This window comes from Monodon monoceros, unplaced genomic scaffold, assembly GCF_005190385.1.
Source record: "Monodon monoceros isolate NGI ecotype Baffin Bay Population unplaced genomic scaffold, NGI_Narwhal_1 Super_Scaffold_14, whole genome shotgun sequence".
In the NCBI taxonomy this organism is placed as follows: domain Eukaryota; kingdom Metazoa; phylum Chordata; class Mammalia; order Artiodactyla; family Monodontidae; genus Monodon; species Monodon monoceros.
In genome coordinates this window covers 57,622,599-57,639,811 of record NW_021703770.1, presented here as the reverse complement: position 1 = coordinate 57,639,811, position 17,213 = coordinate 57,622,599, and the positions used below count along the sequence as shown (strand labels likewise).

At 36.1% G+C, this 17,213-nt stretch overlaps 1 protein-coding gene across 2 annotated transcripts in view; it reads left to right on the top strand.

Annotated features, from left to right (window-relative positions):
• The window catches only part of CRISPLD1 (cysteine rich secretory protein LCCL domain containing 1), a 43,663-nt gene that overhangs the window by 8,996 nt on the left and 17,454 nt on the right, over positions 1–17,213 (top strand). Inside the window, exons 3-4 of one of the 2 annotated variants that reach the window (XM_029222804.1) lie at positions 16,473–16,591; positions 16,939–17,071. In XM_029222804.1, coding sequence (XP_029078637.1) covers positions 16,473–16,591; positions 16,939–17,071 — 252 coding nt within the window. Of the gene's footprint in view, positions 1–16,472; positions 16,592–16,938; positions 17,072–17,213 lie in introns of those variants that run through there. The other variant, XM_029222805.1, reaches the window with a different exon arrangement.

Below are 17,213 nucleotides of genomic sequence, written 5' to 3'. Positions count from 1 at the left end.
GGTCAGTGGCCCAGTTCCTGTTCATTAAGTACTAGTTGCACCATCATGGAGTGTGTTGTTGGGATTTTATTCCATCTTGGAGGTAACACAGACAGATTTTGGATGTGGGGTGTGGCTGTACAGATTTTGCCTGAGGAACTGGAAATATTGGAGTTACCATTTTTTAAGACAGGAAAGGATGTGGATAGACCAGCTTTTGGTAGAGAAAGCTGGAGCTCAATTTTGGATAGATTAAATTTAAGATTTCCCTTAAATATCCAAGTGAATTTGTCATGTATGCAATTAGATATGTATAGTCTAATCTGGACCATACGGTTAGGATTCATCAGAATTTAGATGGTATTTAAAGGCAATAGAAGAGATGATATCATCAAGGGAATGAGTACAGAAAGAAGAAATGTTCAAGAAGTGAGCCCTCGACATACTTTACAGTGTAGACGTAGGGAAGGAGAGGAGCCACAGCAAAGGGAATGGAGGACCAGGAAGAAAACCAGGGAAGCAACATGTCCTGAAAGCCAAGCGAAGAAAGGCAGAAAGGATTATCAACTCTGTTAAATGTTGCTTACAAAGATCAAGTAAAATGAGGACCCTTGAATTTTGAGATATGGAGGCCACACTGGAGGTCTGATAACACAGTTTGGGTGGCATCATAGTGGTCCTAGGATGGTTCAAGGAAGAATGAACCACCTCCTATGGGCCAGGTGGGCTCTGCAGCCTTAACTCTCTTCCAACCAAAAGTTTTAACTTAGTTTTAGAAGAGGCAGTTTAGTTAGGGAACATATCCCAAACTTATAGTCAGTAGGAAAATGCAATTTCTTAGCTTAATTGTTTTTGTAGTTACCTTTACTGAATGCCTTCATTAAAAGCAAACGTGGTCATTTATAATCATTTATAATCACAATTCAGAGTGATGTTTAGTTCAAGAACATTCTTTGCTCTTGTTCAGCTTTGTTCTTTCACATACTTCTTTTAGGAATTTATACAGCCACGTAACTGTACATGATTTAAAATTTAAATTCTCGTATTTTTGATGATTTTGACTAATTGAATTAAAGTTTATGAAACTAGCATAAATCTATGCTCGTTTTATACGTTATTATGTCTTTTATATATATATTTTATATATATATATAACATAAAACATTTAGTTCATTGGAAGAAAATGTGAAAATTGAAGTGGTAATGACTTGTCTGGTGAAGGTATTACAGTAAGTATGCATAATAACCCTTTCCTTATTTTTCTAAGTATTTGTTGTCTTCATAATTTCAAGAAGTTACAGAAAGGCATTTATAATTGATTAAAACAATTTGTTATTCTCATTGATAAATTTGTGACTAGAAAAACATTTAATTCAACAACTACTGATTGAGCATTTTTGTGCCAGGCACTGTTTTTGGATGCTGAAGCATACATTAGTGTGTAAAAGGTTCAACAAGCTAATGAAAATAAGCAAAGTGAGATGATAGAGAATGATAAAGGTGGAGCTAACATGTTAAACAGTTGCGGAAGACCTCTCTGAGTTAGTGGCTTTTGAGCTGAGAGCTGAATTACAAGAAGGAGTCAGCTAAACAAAGCTCCAGAGATCTAAGCAGAAGGAATACCGGGCAAAAGGTCTTTAAGTCAGGAATGAGGTAGGAGTCTTCAGGGACCACAAAGAAGGCTAGGGTGGCTGAATTTTATTTAGAAATGAGGAAAGTGTTAGAAAATTAAGTAGACATATAAGCAGGGGCGAGAATTCCTTTTGGGTCATTGGTGAAGAGAAATTTGGATTTTATTTCGAGTGAAACAGAAGGTCATTGGAAAATTCTTGGCAAGGGATTGACCCGGTCATATTTCCTGTTTCATAAAATTACTCTATGTTATGGAGAGTGAGCTACAGGAGGGTCACAGCTGAAAGCAGAGAGATAGTTAGGAAGCCACTGGTATCTTCTGAGCGAGAGATGATAGTGACTGAGACCAGGGTGACAGTGGTAAAGATGGAGAGAAGGGGGTAGTTTCAGGGTATGTTTAGATGGTATTGCTGATAGTCTTCTGATAGCTTTAATGTGAAGGGTGAAGGATAAGGATCTCAGATTTTTACTCAAGCACGTTGGTGGATAGTTGAAGCGTTCGTTGAGACAGGAGGAGAAACAGAAAGGAGAAGGTGGCCATGAAATCAGGCGTTTCTTTTTGGCCAAGCTTATCTTGCGATGCCATGTCATCCTCAGTTGAGTTTAATGGTCAGTGGAGAGGTGGGACTTGAGATAAAAATGTGGAAATCATGTAGATGCTATTAGGGACCATCTTAACTGACGGAACAAAACCATCTGAGAAGATTTTTATGGACGGAGGTTGAATGCCTTGAATTGAGCCCTGGCCCGGCAACATATGGAGGTTGAGCAGAAAGGAGAAGCTAGCAAAGGAAGCTGAGAACAAGTGGTCAGTGAGGTTGGGGGAAAAGACGGGCTACCCTGGTGTCCCAGAAGCCAGGAGAAGAGAGTTCAACAGCTTCCATACTGCTGAGGAGTGAAGTAAGAGGAAGAAAAGCCAACAATGGTTTTGTGGACACGGAGGCTGCCGGTGACTTTGATAAGAGTCATTTCAGGGTGGAGTATGACCCGAAGTCTTACTGAAGTGGGAGGAAGAGAACGAAAGGTGGGGAGGTTGAGAAGGAACTAAGTAACTCCTCAAGATACCGTTGCTGTGAAGATCTGAGAAATGGAACTAGCTAGCACTACACGGGTATATGGCAACGCTCTTGGTTTTGTTCTTTAAAGAACATGCTTGTAAGTTAATGGAAATGCACAAGTTGAGAAAGCACTTGACATGGAAGGGAGGAAATATAACTCCAAAGTCAGTTCATTTATTTTGACAGGAAAGGCTGAGGTTGTAGGTACACAAGCAGGTCGGTTGGTGTACTTAATGGAAAAAGAATTTTCATGTGGGTGCTTCTGTTTTTCCCAGTGAAGTATGTAGCAAGATCGTCAGCTGAGATTGAGAAAGCAGGAATGGAGGGGTGTGAGGATAGGATATTATGAAATGGTAATTTTGGAGTTACTATCTAAAGATCTCTGTGGAGTCAAATGTATGAGATGTTTGGAAGTACTTTAAGTTCATTTGGTTCACCATGCTTTAGGTTACAAAATCTAATAGATAGGGAAGAGGTTTACTAGGTTATGTGTTACTAGAGTATGTAGTAGTAAACTATTTCCAAAAAGCAGGAAGATTTAAAGTAACGATTTCTCTGGTTTGCCGTAGGTCACCCCACTCTTTCCAGCCACATCATGTGGTGTCACTTGCTTGACCTCTGAAGACATTTGACTAGGCAGCTCCTGGAGATGTGAAAGACATTAAAGGCATGTTAGCCCGGGTGGGGGAGGGCAGTGGATTTTTTAAGTATTCAGATAGTACATAATACAGATCAAGTACAGATACAGATATAGACCAAGTAATGTTTTTGAGGTTCAAATTGCAGAGTGAGGTTAAATACACATAGTTGAATGGGAACTCTAAAAATTAAATTATGGGAATGACCCAAATATGTGACTTGGATTAGTGGGTTATTAAACTCACCAAATGTAGGAACCTGGAACTATGATCCAGTGAAGCTTACTTTTTTTTTTTTTCTTTTAACTAGTTAACAGAATCAATGAGGTGCAATTAAGTCAACTGCTTAGATATAACTTATTGGGAAAAAGGCAACAGATTTTCTCTATTAGAAACTCATTAACCTAAAGGCAATATATGAATATGGATACAATCTACTTAATAGTCTATATTAAATGCTTTATATTTTGTTTTTAATCAAAGAAAAATTTGAAGTCAAACGTCAGGAAATTGAGTAGCAAGTGTTTTTCATGGGAAAGCAGCTAGGTATGATTTGGGGAATAGAAATAAGGGGTGCTTTAGTCTAGTGCCACTCAAACTTTACTGTGCATACGAATTCCCTGGAACCTTGTTAACATACAGATTTTGATTCAGTAGGTCTGGGTGGGCCCCAGTATTCTGCATTCCTAACCAGCTCCCAGGTGAAGAGGTAGCTGCTGTCTGGGAATGGAACTTTGAGTAGAAAGCTTTAGGCTCTCTGGAGAAAGCGAGGTCTAAATTAAGACATTAAAAGTTGACGCGAGGATCCAGATACTTTCTTTTTCATCTCAACTCTCACATTCACCTTCTCCTTTTTATAAGGTAGCAACTCTAGCTATTAGTGCAGGAAAATAGACACTCCTTTTCATTCCCTTTCATGAAGTGCTTAGAAACCAAAAAGATAAAGAAGCTTGAACGGTAAGAGTCCCCAACACTCAATGTTTAAATCAGCTTGGAGGAGGGGTAGAAAATGAAATGTCAAATTTAGTTGATGGCACAGTTCTGCAGGATGGTGGAAAGTGAAGTGCAGTCAGTGACAGGAGAGACTCTAAAGGCCATATGAGTGAGAAGGAAGTAGAATTCCAAAGCGAGCAAGAAAGGAGGTGGCAGTGTGGGGCTGGGAAGGGTCGGCTAGATCAGATAATGAGCTATTAGATAAGACCCAAGAATGAGCATGGGAGTTACTCTTTATAACTCTCCCCTTTGCGTTATTGTTGCAACTCAAACAGTACAAAGTAAGCAAACAGTACAAAGTAACCATCTAAACAGGGGAATAAAATATAAAACTATATCTTATGTTTGCTGAAGACATGGCAAATCCAAATCTGAAATACTGAAAGATTGACTGATATGCTCAAAAGAAGCTACAGTGAGATCAGATGTTGTCCAGAGGCAGGAAACCGAAGAGATTAAAAAAGGCAGGGGGGGGGGGGCGTGAGGGAGGCTTTTGAATGAAGATGGAATAAAGAGCATCAGAACTCCTGTCTAGAAAGAAAGGGCTGAGAGAAGAGCTTTGTGAACTGAATTCCGTGAACATAGTGAATACATCTAAACAAATAAAAAGCAGTGCTATTTCACAGGAACATCTGTACCGTTATTCCATATACCTTGGATTTTTTTATGCTGTAGGGATCTTGCCAAGCCCTGTTGCTTTTGCAGATGTTAGAATGACTTATGTGCATCTTGTTTTCTCTCTAGTGAATTTCTGCTCTTCCTTCAAGACTCACCTCTAATGACGAATCTTCTCTTGTCTAAACCCTCCTGAACGGAGTTAGGTGCACTTCACCCCCGTTCCCTGGCTTCCACAGCGTTTCCTACCTGCCTTTGCCTCTGTTATTTACATCCTTGTCTCTTTCTCTAGCCTTACTTTCCTTTGTGGGAAGGAACTGTGCTTTCGTAACTTTTGCATTTCCCCAGCTGAGAGGCTGACACATGCTCTAAGCTCAGTTTATGCTAGTTGAAAGGGAAACAATGGAATGAATGAATGAAAAAATAAAAAGATGATTGGATTTTCAACAGTGATTCTAAAATGGGCAGAATGAAAGAGGATTTGATTTGTTTCGACAAGAAAATACTATTAGAAATTTGCAAAAGCATTCATTTCAAAGTGTTTATGTTTTATTTTTAAGTACATTAGCTTTTTGGTTAGGGTAAAATCATTCTAATAAGTATGACAAGTGGCTAAATTAGCATTGGATTTTAGTGACTTTTCAGAGTTATACTGGGTTATGGACACCTCTGTCTCATGAAGTGGGGATGGCCAGACCCTTCAGCAAGTAGGGATAGAGTCTTCCAGGAGATACAATGATCAGAATGCCATGGCTTTTGCTGGAGAACTGTTTTCAAAATGTAAATCAGAGTGTGATAAGAAGTACAAATGAATATATTTTAAACTGTATATAAATCTAAAAGTATTTCAGAATAAAGCAGTAACCAGGAAAGTCTTCTTAGAAGAGGTACATTTTGAAATAGTGTTTGGAAGACGTTATAGTCAACGTGTGGTAGGGGCCGTGGTTGAGGGCATTGGATGATGAGAACCTTAACTGATAAGATGTTGATATGAGAATATGTGTACAGTTGATTCAAAGAAGAGGGCATGGCAGTCATGATCTGTGAGAACAGCTGAAAAGATGAAAATAATCTTGCTCTATCAAGTGCGACTCATGGCAGACTTGAGCAACATAGCCCTATACATTTTCCTTCTCTGCATACCTACGAAGAAGCATTTTATTTGACATAATTTGGTATTAGTTTGACTTTTGTAAGTTATACAGTTATTACAAAGGATTTCCAAACTTTGATTTTATTAACACTTTTTAAATTATTCCTGTGTGTGTGTGTGTGTGTGTGTGTGTGTATGTACACTAAACTAAACCTAAACTGCACAGATACTTACTTGGAGGCTTCAGTGGAAATATCATCCTGGAAATTTAATGTGAACAAAGGTCCTGACTTATAGAGTTGATTGTCAATAGATTCAAAGCAAAGCTAGGCATAACTTACTGTAAACTTCGTTTTATAACTAACAGTGTGTTAAATTTGAATTCTAAGAAATTTACTTTTTCACTGGAAATTTAGGTGGCAGTGATTATCTTTTTTTAATCATTCAAAATTTGGGATTTAAATTTCTTCCTTAGTCTCGTGAATATTAACAATGTGCCATAAAAAGATTATGTGAATCACAGCAAATGAAGCAGATTCTTAGAGGAATAGAGGAATAAGAGAACATTTATTAAGATATATTAGGTATTGGGTAATATGTTAGGCAGCTTACTAATACACATTCTGTGAGATGTTTTTATTCTCAGATATTATTTCTCATTAGGAAAACAAATGCCACAATAACAAGGATTTAACAGGAAAAAATTAATGAAGGCTCTGTATGCAGAGTTGTGGGCAGGGCTTAGGCGAGCCACAAGGATGGGGGACACCCAGGCATGAATCGTGGTACCACAGCCTGGCGAGGACCAGAGCCTGGTAGTAGGGCTGTATGAAAGGACACAGGCACCATCACTGTGAGGCAGAGTACTCAGGGGATGAGTGGGGTTGAAGAGGGGGTAATACATACTTAAATTCACCTCTCACCCTCTTACTTCCTGTCCATGTCTTCTACTGGCCAAATTCAACTAGAACCCAGGAGCCAAGAGAGCATGAAGTAACTCAGGATGTAGAGTTGAGCGTTTTGGAACATAGAGTATGGCAGCAAGTGGGTGAGAGTGACTATGTGGGAAAAAATGAAGAATATTTAACACAATATTCTTTCTCAAATTTTCAAATAAAGACTTTGGTAAACTATTTTTTTTACATCATCTTCTTAGTCATTGTTTAGTTGTTGAAGACAAATGTATAGGCAAGTTCCTAAGGGACACCTAAACATCTGATTGACCATGCTATGGTTACTAAACCAGCTTTGAGTTTCCTAGCAGCCAAGGAAACCATAAACATATGGTTTACATAGCTCTCAACGACTGTTTGGAAGCATAATAATTTATCGTTCTTGAAGCAGGAATTAGTGAAAACTTAACACAGAATTCCCAATATAGGAACAATGAGCAACTTACTATAGCAGTTTCATTAAAAGTATGTAAACATATGCATTTAAATGTTTCTTATATTAGCCTTTGGTTTAAGTTGAAGTAATGGTGTTAAATTTTAGGTTTCGGTTTCTATTTGTCCATAAACTTTATCTTTTACTAATTTTTTCAAAAAGAAGTTTTCATTTGTTAACCCATCTGTTTTTTCTTTTTGAAAATTAAAAAGACATCCCCAAGTACAATAAATAAAAGCAATTAATATTTTATTTACTTGCAAAACTTGTTACTTTCAGTTTGCTATTTAAATATATGAACTGATACATGCAGAGTGATTTATTATGAAAGTTTATCTTTCCTAGCATGCATATTTTAGGCTTGAGTTTTAGATTAATCATATATCTATCTAAATTTATGAGCTGTAAATAAACTAAAACATAGGTCCTCATTTTTATAAATTGGCTCAATATTTGTAGATGAAGACTTAAATAACATAGGTGGTACTGTACTTTCTCAAGTCTCCTTTGAGGTCTCCTTAAACATTCAAAATATAGTCTTGAAGATTAACTGCTTCTCTCCTAAATGACAACAAAAATAATGAAAGCATTATAGTGTTGAATTTATCACAAAGTCAATACAAAGATAGATATATATGACCTTTACAAAAATAATCCGAGTTCAGCTTTTCAAGAATTACCTTTTGTTTAGCCTAGGTACATCATGAACACCCTTTCACCCGAGTTTATATCACACATGTGTGTTTGACGCAGGGAATTTAGGTTCCTGTATCTCTGATCCAAGTTATTGCCCAGGACAGGCCAGCCGAGGCTAGAGATAATCGATGAGTACATATTGGCAACATATTATATGCCAAGTATATTAGGTGACATTAGGAAAACACAGATAAAGTATGGGACAGTTTTTGATTTAAAATTCTAGTTTGAGAATTAAGACCGAAAGTGGTAGAAACAGATCTAGGAGAACATACAGTAATTGGTAAATTATATGTTTAAGAAGGTTCAGAGAAGGGTGAGGTAAATGGAGTATGTATTGTGGTTGGAATGACTTCCAAGAGGAGAGTGATTGTGAACAGGACTTTGGTGAAAGGATAAAGTTTAAGTAACTAAGGAGGGGGGGAAAGAAAGAACAGTCCTGTAGGGGAAAATTTCTGATGGATTCAATGGCCGAGAAATATGAACAGACAGGTACGTACCTTGCTTCTTGAAGTATTCAGTGTATGGTTCTGGCACCAGTGTTAGAAATGTCATAACTTTTTGATTTCTCTCCTGACCTACCAAGTCAAAATCAGATCTCCTGATGATTTACCAGCACTTTAACGTTCCAGAGAGCCAGCAGTAGAGGACCCATGTTGAGGAGTGGGTTATAAGTGAGGTAGGTAAGTTATCGCCAGACTTGAGAGAGCCTTGGCAGGGAGATGAGAGATGAATCAGCAGATATTCTGTAGAAATGTAAGGATTTTGTTGAATTAATGTCTAGGCTGCCTCACAAAGACAATCCGCCCTACACCATGCATTCGGTCTATCTGTATAATATTGAAACAATGGGTTTAATTAAAATGATCTTGTCAGTTTATCCACACATTAAATTTTCATTCCAAAAATTATTTTAATTTTAGTAAAAGGAGGTGGCACTTCCCTAAATTATCTTTTTAAAGACTTTTAAGGCTTTGTTTTGAAGTAGATTTTAAGTAAAACTCTGCCACATCTGCCTCACATCTCTGTAATTTACAGGAGACCCTAATATGTGCATTGCCCTGAGGTAACGCTGCTACTTTCTCAGTACCTGGCAAAGCCTCTATGTCCTGAAACACAGGTGTTCCCTTTGAAATCTGAGCCTCGTGCATTTTCCCTGTAACTACAGTCTTTTCAAAGCAGGTGAAGCACAGAAGTTAAACACCTGAGGTAATATCTGAGTTGTAAGGAATGTACTACTACTGTTTTCCGTAGTGCTTTCTATACCAGATGACTTTGTCACAGAAACCTCATACACTCTTTCAGCGTAGATTGAATGATTGATTAATTGATTTCATTGACGCCTATTTCTTTGTTATAGTTCTGATAATTCCACCATCGGGGAGAAAAGAAGGTGGCTAAGATTTTATAATGAGGCATTATTTTTGGAATTTGAAGTTTTGTGAACCGTTAAATGTGTTACTTCCATAGAAAAACAAATTCTTTCCTGGAGATCAAGTTATTGCTATTGAGAGGTTAACACTGACAGCTTATTCCATAAGATTTTGGGATTGCACTTTCTGGTTTAAGTAGGAAAACAGCAGTGGTTTGGGAGGGATTTATGTTGTGACATATGATGGATATTTACAAACCTGTTTTTCCAGAAGATATGACAGGACAAGAATTATCTTTTTTTTTTTTTTTTTTTTTTTTTTTTGCGGTACGCGGGCCTCTAGCTGTTGTGGCCTCTCCCGTTGCGGAGCACAGGCTCCGGACGCGCAGGCTCAGCGGCCATGGCTCACGGGCCCAGCCGCTCCGCGGCATGTGGGATCTTCCCGGACCGGGGTACGAACCCATGTCCCCTGCATCGGCAGGCGGACTCTAAGAATTATCTTTTAAAGGTTGTGTTTAGAAAGAGATAGCTCTATATGTCTTTGATTTTCTTCAACTGCTTCTATATTCATGAGCTGGTTGAAAAATCCTGGTGTTCCTTTTAGCTGTGTAGAAAAATTACGTGTGGAAGTCTGTGCCTTATTTCAAAGATTTTACCATTTGGTTTTCAGGACTAAGCTGAAGAGAGACCCATTTTGAACTTTTTACTGAGAATGTCTTCTTGTCGTATTCAATTATGTTGAAGTTTTACTGGGAAGTTTTATGGAAGGTTTTCAGTTGTATTTCTCTGTTTTGGACAATATTAAAACTTTCTCCAGTAGAGGTGATTCGGAAACAGTTCTCCTCTAGACTCATAATTAGAAGATTTGAAACCTTCTTGGCTTTGCAGTCTTGAAAATCACAAATCAACTTTTTCTTCTTAGCTAAGAAATAGCCTCTATTGTCATCAGAAATATTATTTTATGTTTGAAAGTTTTCATGGGACTCTACAAGCAATATGGGGCACTCTAGAAGAGACTATAAGTACAAAATAATAGAATTTTAAAGCTAAAAGGAATTGAAGAGACTTACTCCAGCTTACTAATGTCAGAGACAAGGAAACAGAAGCCAAGCTTGACATAATCAAAGAGATAAATTTGAAAGTACACAATTTAAATGGGAAAGAAGACTCTTCCAGGGTGTATCATGTATTTTAATTAACCTTAGTTTGAATAATTGGAACAAGTGCAAGCTTAGTTTTATCTCTGTCTATATAAAAAAAGGAAAGAAACACTTATTATTAATGACCTTGCTTGCGTATGTCTAGAAGACACGGCCCTAAGGAAAGAGTATTTTCAATACTCAAAGGTATTTTCAATATATGGAAAGCTGGAATGGTATCATTACTTCTGACAGCCAGTGACTGCTCAGAACTGAGGTAGGCTTAGAGACATGAGGGTGGTTTTCTGTATGCATATGTATATGTCTAAAAAGACAAATCTTTGTGGGATTCATTTTCAGATTTTATAGCAAATGCTTATATAGTTTTTTTAAAAATAATTTCATTGTTATTTATCGTTTTTAGTAGGAAGGTAAGACCAGAGCTTTCAGCCTAGATCTGGATTTCCAGTGTAACTGCATTTTCAACACCACTGTGCTTTGATGTTATTACTTTGCCAGAGAGCAATGCATATTTTAAAAGTCCATATTAAATTGCAAATTGTGTCATGGACTGGTGTTAATTGCCATTTAATTAGGATACCTAATAGTAAGGTAGTCAAAGACCTTTTTTTTTTTTTTTTTTGCATTTATCTTGGAAATCCAGTAAAGCTGTATCAATTCTGCAAAAAGTTATAACGAATTAAAACATTATTTCTAGAGAATGGTAGAAAATCTTGCAATCCTATTTCTCCCTGCTTAGAATGACACTGAACAGTTATTAAATTATGTGAGAGTTTCCAGGCAGGAGATTATTTCTCTGTGCATTTAAAGGTATCAGATCATGCTGGTCAATTTCCTGTTAAAATTTCTTTGTTTACTCATATATTTTTTCATTGCTGAACTTAACTCTATAAAATAAACTACTTCACAGCTTCAGTGTCACCTAGCGTATTTCCTTGTGGTAGACTAACTGTCATGATACCTTCACCAAGAAGTGCTTATCAATACCTTTGTGGATAAAGGGATTTCCATTATCTCCATCCCTACCTCTGATCTTTGAGGATTTATGTATGAAGAGTCTAATTACACAAATTTGCATCAAGCAGATAATATCACAAAACTTTACTTCATGTGCTTTAATGCAATCTAAAATAATAATAATTAATTAAAAAGTTCAGATTAATGTTTGACATATTTGAAAAAGAGTCTACTGTTCACTTTAGTTTTGTATACTAATATTTTTGAAGCCTCAGTTTTAAGAAAATGGTCTTCAGACAAATTCATAGTGACTAATTAACATTGGCTTTCAACTCTTGTTTAATGTACTACAATAATAATTTTGACGCTATAAAGAGTCAGTGATTTCCAGGACATGAATTTTAGAATTATGTAAATCTGGAAAGAGCTATACATTTACAATAATCAAAGAATATATTTGAAAATACTTAATCCTTTGTAAGAGAGAAGCTATTCTCAATATCAAAGAGAAAGAGTCATATTACTAATGACTGTTTTTGCCTAATGTATAGGGATACAACTTCTGGTAAGCTAGCAATATTAACCCTATTAAAAACTACAATCCTGAGTGATTTGCAACTGTCATTGTTATTATAATAGGATAACAGGTATTCTGATAGGAATATCAATTGTTTATGCCCACCATATTTCACAAACGATAGCAGTCAATGGAATTTTCTGTACATGTCTAGCTGCATAATTTTTGATTTTTACAAACAGTATTTTAGTGCTGAAACGACTATATGTTTCTAGGTTTACTTTTGAAAGTCCTTTGTCAAGGTTTAAGGTTTCTTATGTACACACACACAGGAAACGATAGGGCCACTATGGTGAACTGGTTGAAAAATGTCACTGGAGACAAAGTATGTTAATAGTATTCTAAATGTTTCTTTTAGTAATAAAACTTCAGTTAAGGACTTTACTATGTTCTCTGAAGGAACAGCTTACTTATGTAGATGGAAAATAGAGTGGTTTTTATTTCTGCACACCTCAAGTACCCATTCTACAAAGAAATGGTAATTTTAAGTGTGGCTTGGCTTTAAATTAGTCCTGGGTGAATAGTTCAGAGAGAAAAAATGAAGCCGGTTAGGCCATCTTGACTTAATTTGCAATCTAGAATTTAAATAGAAATGTATAGAGAGTAACCTGCATTTAAATGGGATGGGTATGAATTATTGCCAGTCTTAAAACATTATGTTGTAGCATAAAAATATACATTCCATGCTGTTGTCATGTTAAATGATAGTATTTCTTACAGGACAGCTATATTTTCAGTGATTTGTTTAAAAAGAATGTCCTTGATTTGTATTATTGAACTTGCCCTAAACACCAATGCTTGATTAGATTTTTCAAGTAATTACTTTTAAAATTGTCACTAACTAATATTTATTAAACATTGATAGCAAATTTTAGTTGCATGCCCTCTGCCTCAGTTCTTATATTAAAATAATGTATGTCCCTATTTTAATATTATAATAGTTAATTTTATATGCTCCACCCCGCATTTTTAATGGATTAAATAGAAGACAAGTTATGCTATAAAACAACTTATCCATAATATATACTCAACAATTGATAACTCAGAGGGACCTGAGTTATCGTCTATCTCAACTGACACATTTTACAAATAAGAAAACATAGCTTAAAGCATTTTAATGATATGTCTTAGATTTTTTTTCCAGTTTCTACACAACAGATATATAAACAAACTTAGGAAATACAGCATATTTGTGAATTTGGAAATGGTTGTATGTCTTCTCTAAAAACGATCCATCTTCAATTTCGTAAGAAAAACTGACATCTAAAGTTGTAGAATTGTGTGTAAAACAAGACTAAATTGACCTTGAATAAGGGTCTTAAGGACTCCCTTGGTGGGGTTTCTTGCTCTGGGTCTCTCACTTGTTTGCAGTGACCTGGACGTGCAAACTCACAGATCTCTTGACTGGGCTAGGAAAACTCAGACAGTGGGAACTCCTCTTGCATCTCTGTCTGTCTCTGTGTGGTCTCTCCACCTTATTTTTTTCAGCTACCTATTTAGGGTAGCTGAACTCCTAATTTGTGGACTCAGGTCTTTTAAGATGTGTGTCTTTAAAAGAGAAAGAATCAAATAGAGTCTGTATTTCCTAACCTAGCTTGGGAAGTCTCACAGCGCCATTCTGTTTGTTGGAAGGGAATCACTATCTAGCTTAAACTGAAGTGAAGGGGAGGGAATTCAACTCCACCCTTTGTGGGAAGAGTGTTTTAAAACCATCCCAGTGGTTTCAAGGCTTTTTTTTTTTTTTCCATCTAGGAACGTTTACGTTTTTCTTCTGGTTCCCGGCTGCTCTTTGACTATGAGATTGCTGTGTTGCTAGATTAGAAACCTGTGGATAAGTATAGTTTCACTATGCTTAGGACTAAAGTATTATATGAGAACCTGATTTCCAAGATTGAAAACAAAAATTTGATTGTCTCTTAAGGACAACTTACTTTCCAGGGAACTCTACTTTGGAACATGTTTGCTTTTGAGAGATGACCATCTCTCCAACCTTCTGAAAACAAAAGGAAATCAGCATCTTACTCATTTTCTGGGACTTCAGCCAAATTCTTTGTTTCTTACCTAATTTGTCTGGGGATATAATGACAGCAAGTTGAATTATGCCTTTGCATATTACATAATATGTAGTTATAAAAATTAGGTCTAACTTAAGTAATGAATTTAATTAATAGTATGCTTGTATTTGGCGAATAAAGTGCTTGCCTGATAAATACTTACTGATGTCTGTATCACAAAATCAGTCATCTTGAACATTTGATATTAATTCAAAGTGAAATTCAAGTTTTTATGAAAACCGGATACTTTTGCTGCTGTTAATTTTTTAGTGGCATGTAAATACACTTTTTTGTGTGTGTGTTTTTGCTAGATAATAAAGATGCACTATAATGAAAATATACTTACCCTAATTTTGTATACATTTTACTTTTTGGCTTTGAAAGCATGATTTTATGTATTTCAGATCCACAAGTGAATGAGGAGGAATGTTTAATATAAAAAGATTATATGAAGAGTGAAGAAACTTCCCTTCCCCACACATACTTTTTTTTTGGTGCTTCTTTCTAGTGTCTTGTCCATTTGGCCTATAGTCATGATTAGGTTTCTTCCATCCTTTAAAAATCAAAGAAAGTAAAATTCTCTCTAGAGCCTGGCATCAAATCTTTTTTGGCTTCTGCCCATCTTTCTTCTTCCTCTCTAAAGTATTAACAAAGTAACTCCCACTTGCCTTCTCCACTTTCTCTTTCCAGTCACTTATTAACCTTCTGTGCTGTGATTTTCTGCCTAGGACAGATCTGAAATTGCTCTTAACAATGAATTAGCACCTAACACTTTAATCCTCTTTCAGTTTTCTCTTAACCTTTCTGATTCCATTTTCCCTAGTTCATCTTACTAACTCATTGTTTTTTTCTCCCCTTCAATTTTGATAACCCCAGAATTTTCTTTTCATTTCTTTTCTCATTCTGTATCATCTTCCTGAAGAAATTCATCTCTGAGTGAATAACTTCAAAATCCATATCTTCAGAGTGTATTTCTTTCCCCAGAACCCCAGTCATCTAATTCCACTTTCTACTTGACATATATACTGCATGTATCACAGACACCTCACACATCATCCTTGAAATATGCATTGAAGTGAATAGACATACACTTCTATTACAACAATCTATTTCTCTTTCTGTTTTTCTTTCTCACAGTTTGGTAACCTCATGAGTCTTCACCCTTTTTTTTTCTTTCCCCCCCACCACCTTCCTTCAGTCATCCGTCAACTTCTACGAATTTAAATTCCTAAACATTATTTCAGACTGTCTGCTTTTCTCCAGTCTCACTGCTATCACCTTAGGTTGTGTCCTCATTTTCTAGTTCCAGGACTATTTTTCTACCCTCTTAACATGCCCAGAATCCTGTAATTGTGCCAATATTGAGTCCAGTTCTATCCAGCTCTTTGTTTTTACCACCACACTCACTATACTGCCTGATTTTCAAATTAACAAATTGAATATTAAACCCAGGATGTATGAAATTATTTCAGTAATATAATTTTAAATATCACTTTATAAATTATTTTTAAAATATGAATTAATATTATTGAATTTTGTACACAAAAATGCATTTATATTTTATAGGATACAGATTCATTAACCATTCATGTATTGAGCAAATGTTTATTAACCACCTTGCCATATGGCAGACACAGATAATAGGCCGAAGGTACCAGCGTGAGTTAAATAACTGCCCCCAAGCAACTCACAGTCCCATGAAAGAGACATATAGACGAATACTAACACTGCTGTGTAATAGCTGCTAAACAAAGGAGCATAACAAAGCTTTAAGAGCCCAAAGTAGGGAATAGCTTACTTCTAAGAGAACTGAAAATGTGTCAAGAATGTATTACATAAAGCTGTATTGTGAAGTAAGAGTTAGAGGCTGTTTGACAAATAATTGGGAGAAGGAAGTCTTAGGTAGAGGAAACGATGCCAGCAAAAGCAAGGAATAACATGTTTTATGACAGGGAACAGTATACAGAGATTTGTTGGATGCGGTTAGAGGAATCACTTAAGCGTATTTGTGTCCACTTAGGTAATTCTAATCACTTGTAGAGCAGATTGGAGGGATGAGAGGTGGATGAAAGGAGATTAATTAGGAGGCTAGTGCAAAAATCTATATGAGAGATGGAGAGAACCCAGACTAAGATGCTGACTTTGCTAAGAAGAAGGGAGAAAACATAAGAACTGAGTAACACTATATTCTAAAGAAATATCCAAACTGTATATATACATTATCTGTTTGTGTCTGTATTTTGTTTTTGTTTTGAATTGTAGACATGGGATGTAGAACTGGAAAGATCTGCAGAATCCTGGGCTGAAACTTGTTTGTGGGAACATGGACCTGCAAGCATGCTTCCATCAATTGGACAGAATTTGGGAGCACATTGGGGAAGGTAGCTTAAAATACAACTTCTTGTTTCTGAAAACATAAGAGCTTGAAATGAAATACTTACTAATTCATCATTGTAAGTTTTCAAAGGCTTAGTGCCTAAAAGGAAAACAAGCAGTCACACCAAGACAAATAAAAAATAAATATCCTGCCAGAATGATCAGTAGTATTTTAAACTTATTTTTGTTTCAAGTAATTGATATATTAGTGATGTAAAGTGCAAAAGTATTTAATATTAATAAGTTACCCAAAACTGCCTCTCTACCCAACTTCATCAATCTTTTTGGCAATATTTGGTTTTATATTTTCTCCAGCCTTACTTGACTTTTGTGGTTATTTTCTTTCAAATAGATATAGACCCCCAACATTTCATGTACAAGCATGGTATGATGAAGTCAAAGACTTTAGCTACCCATATGAACATGAGTGCAACCCGTATTGTCCATTCAGATGTTCTGGTCCTGTATGTACTCATTATACACAGGTATGTTTTGGGTATATTACACTTTATTCGTTTAATTTGAGTTCGTGTAAACTAACAAAGTTTTTTTGTGTGTGTGTGTGGGAGAACTTAGGATACTGAACATTTGCCTTCCTTATGTCATTTATATGGTTATTAAAAATAT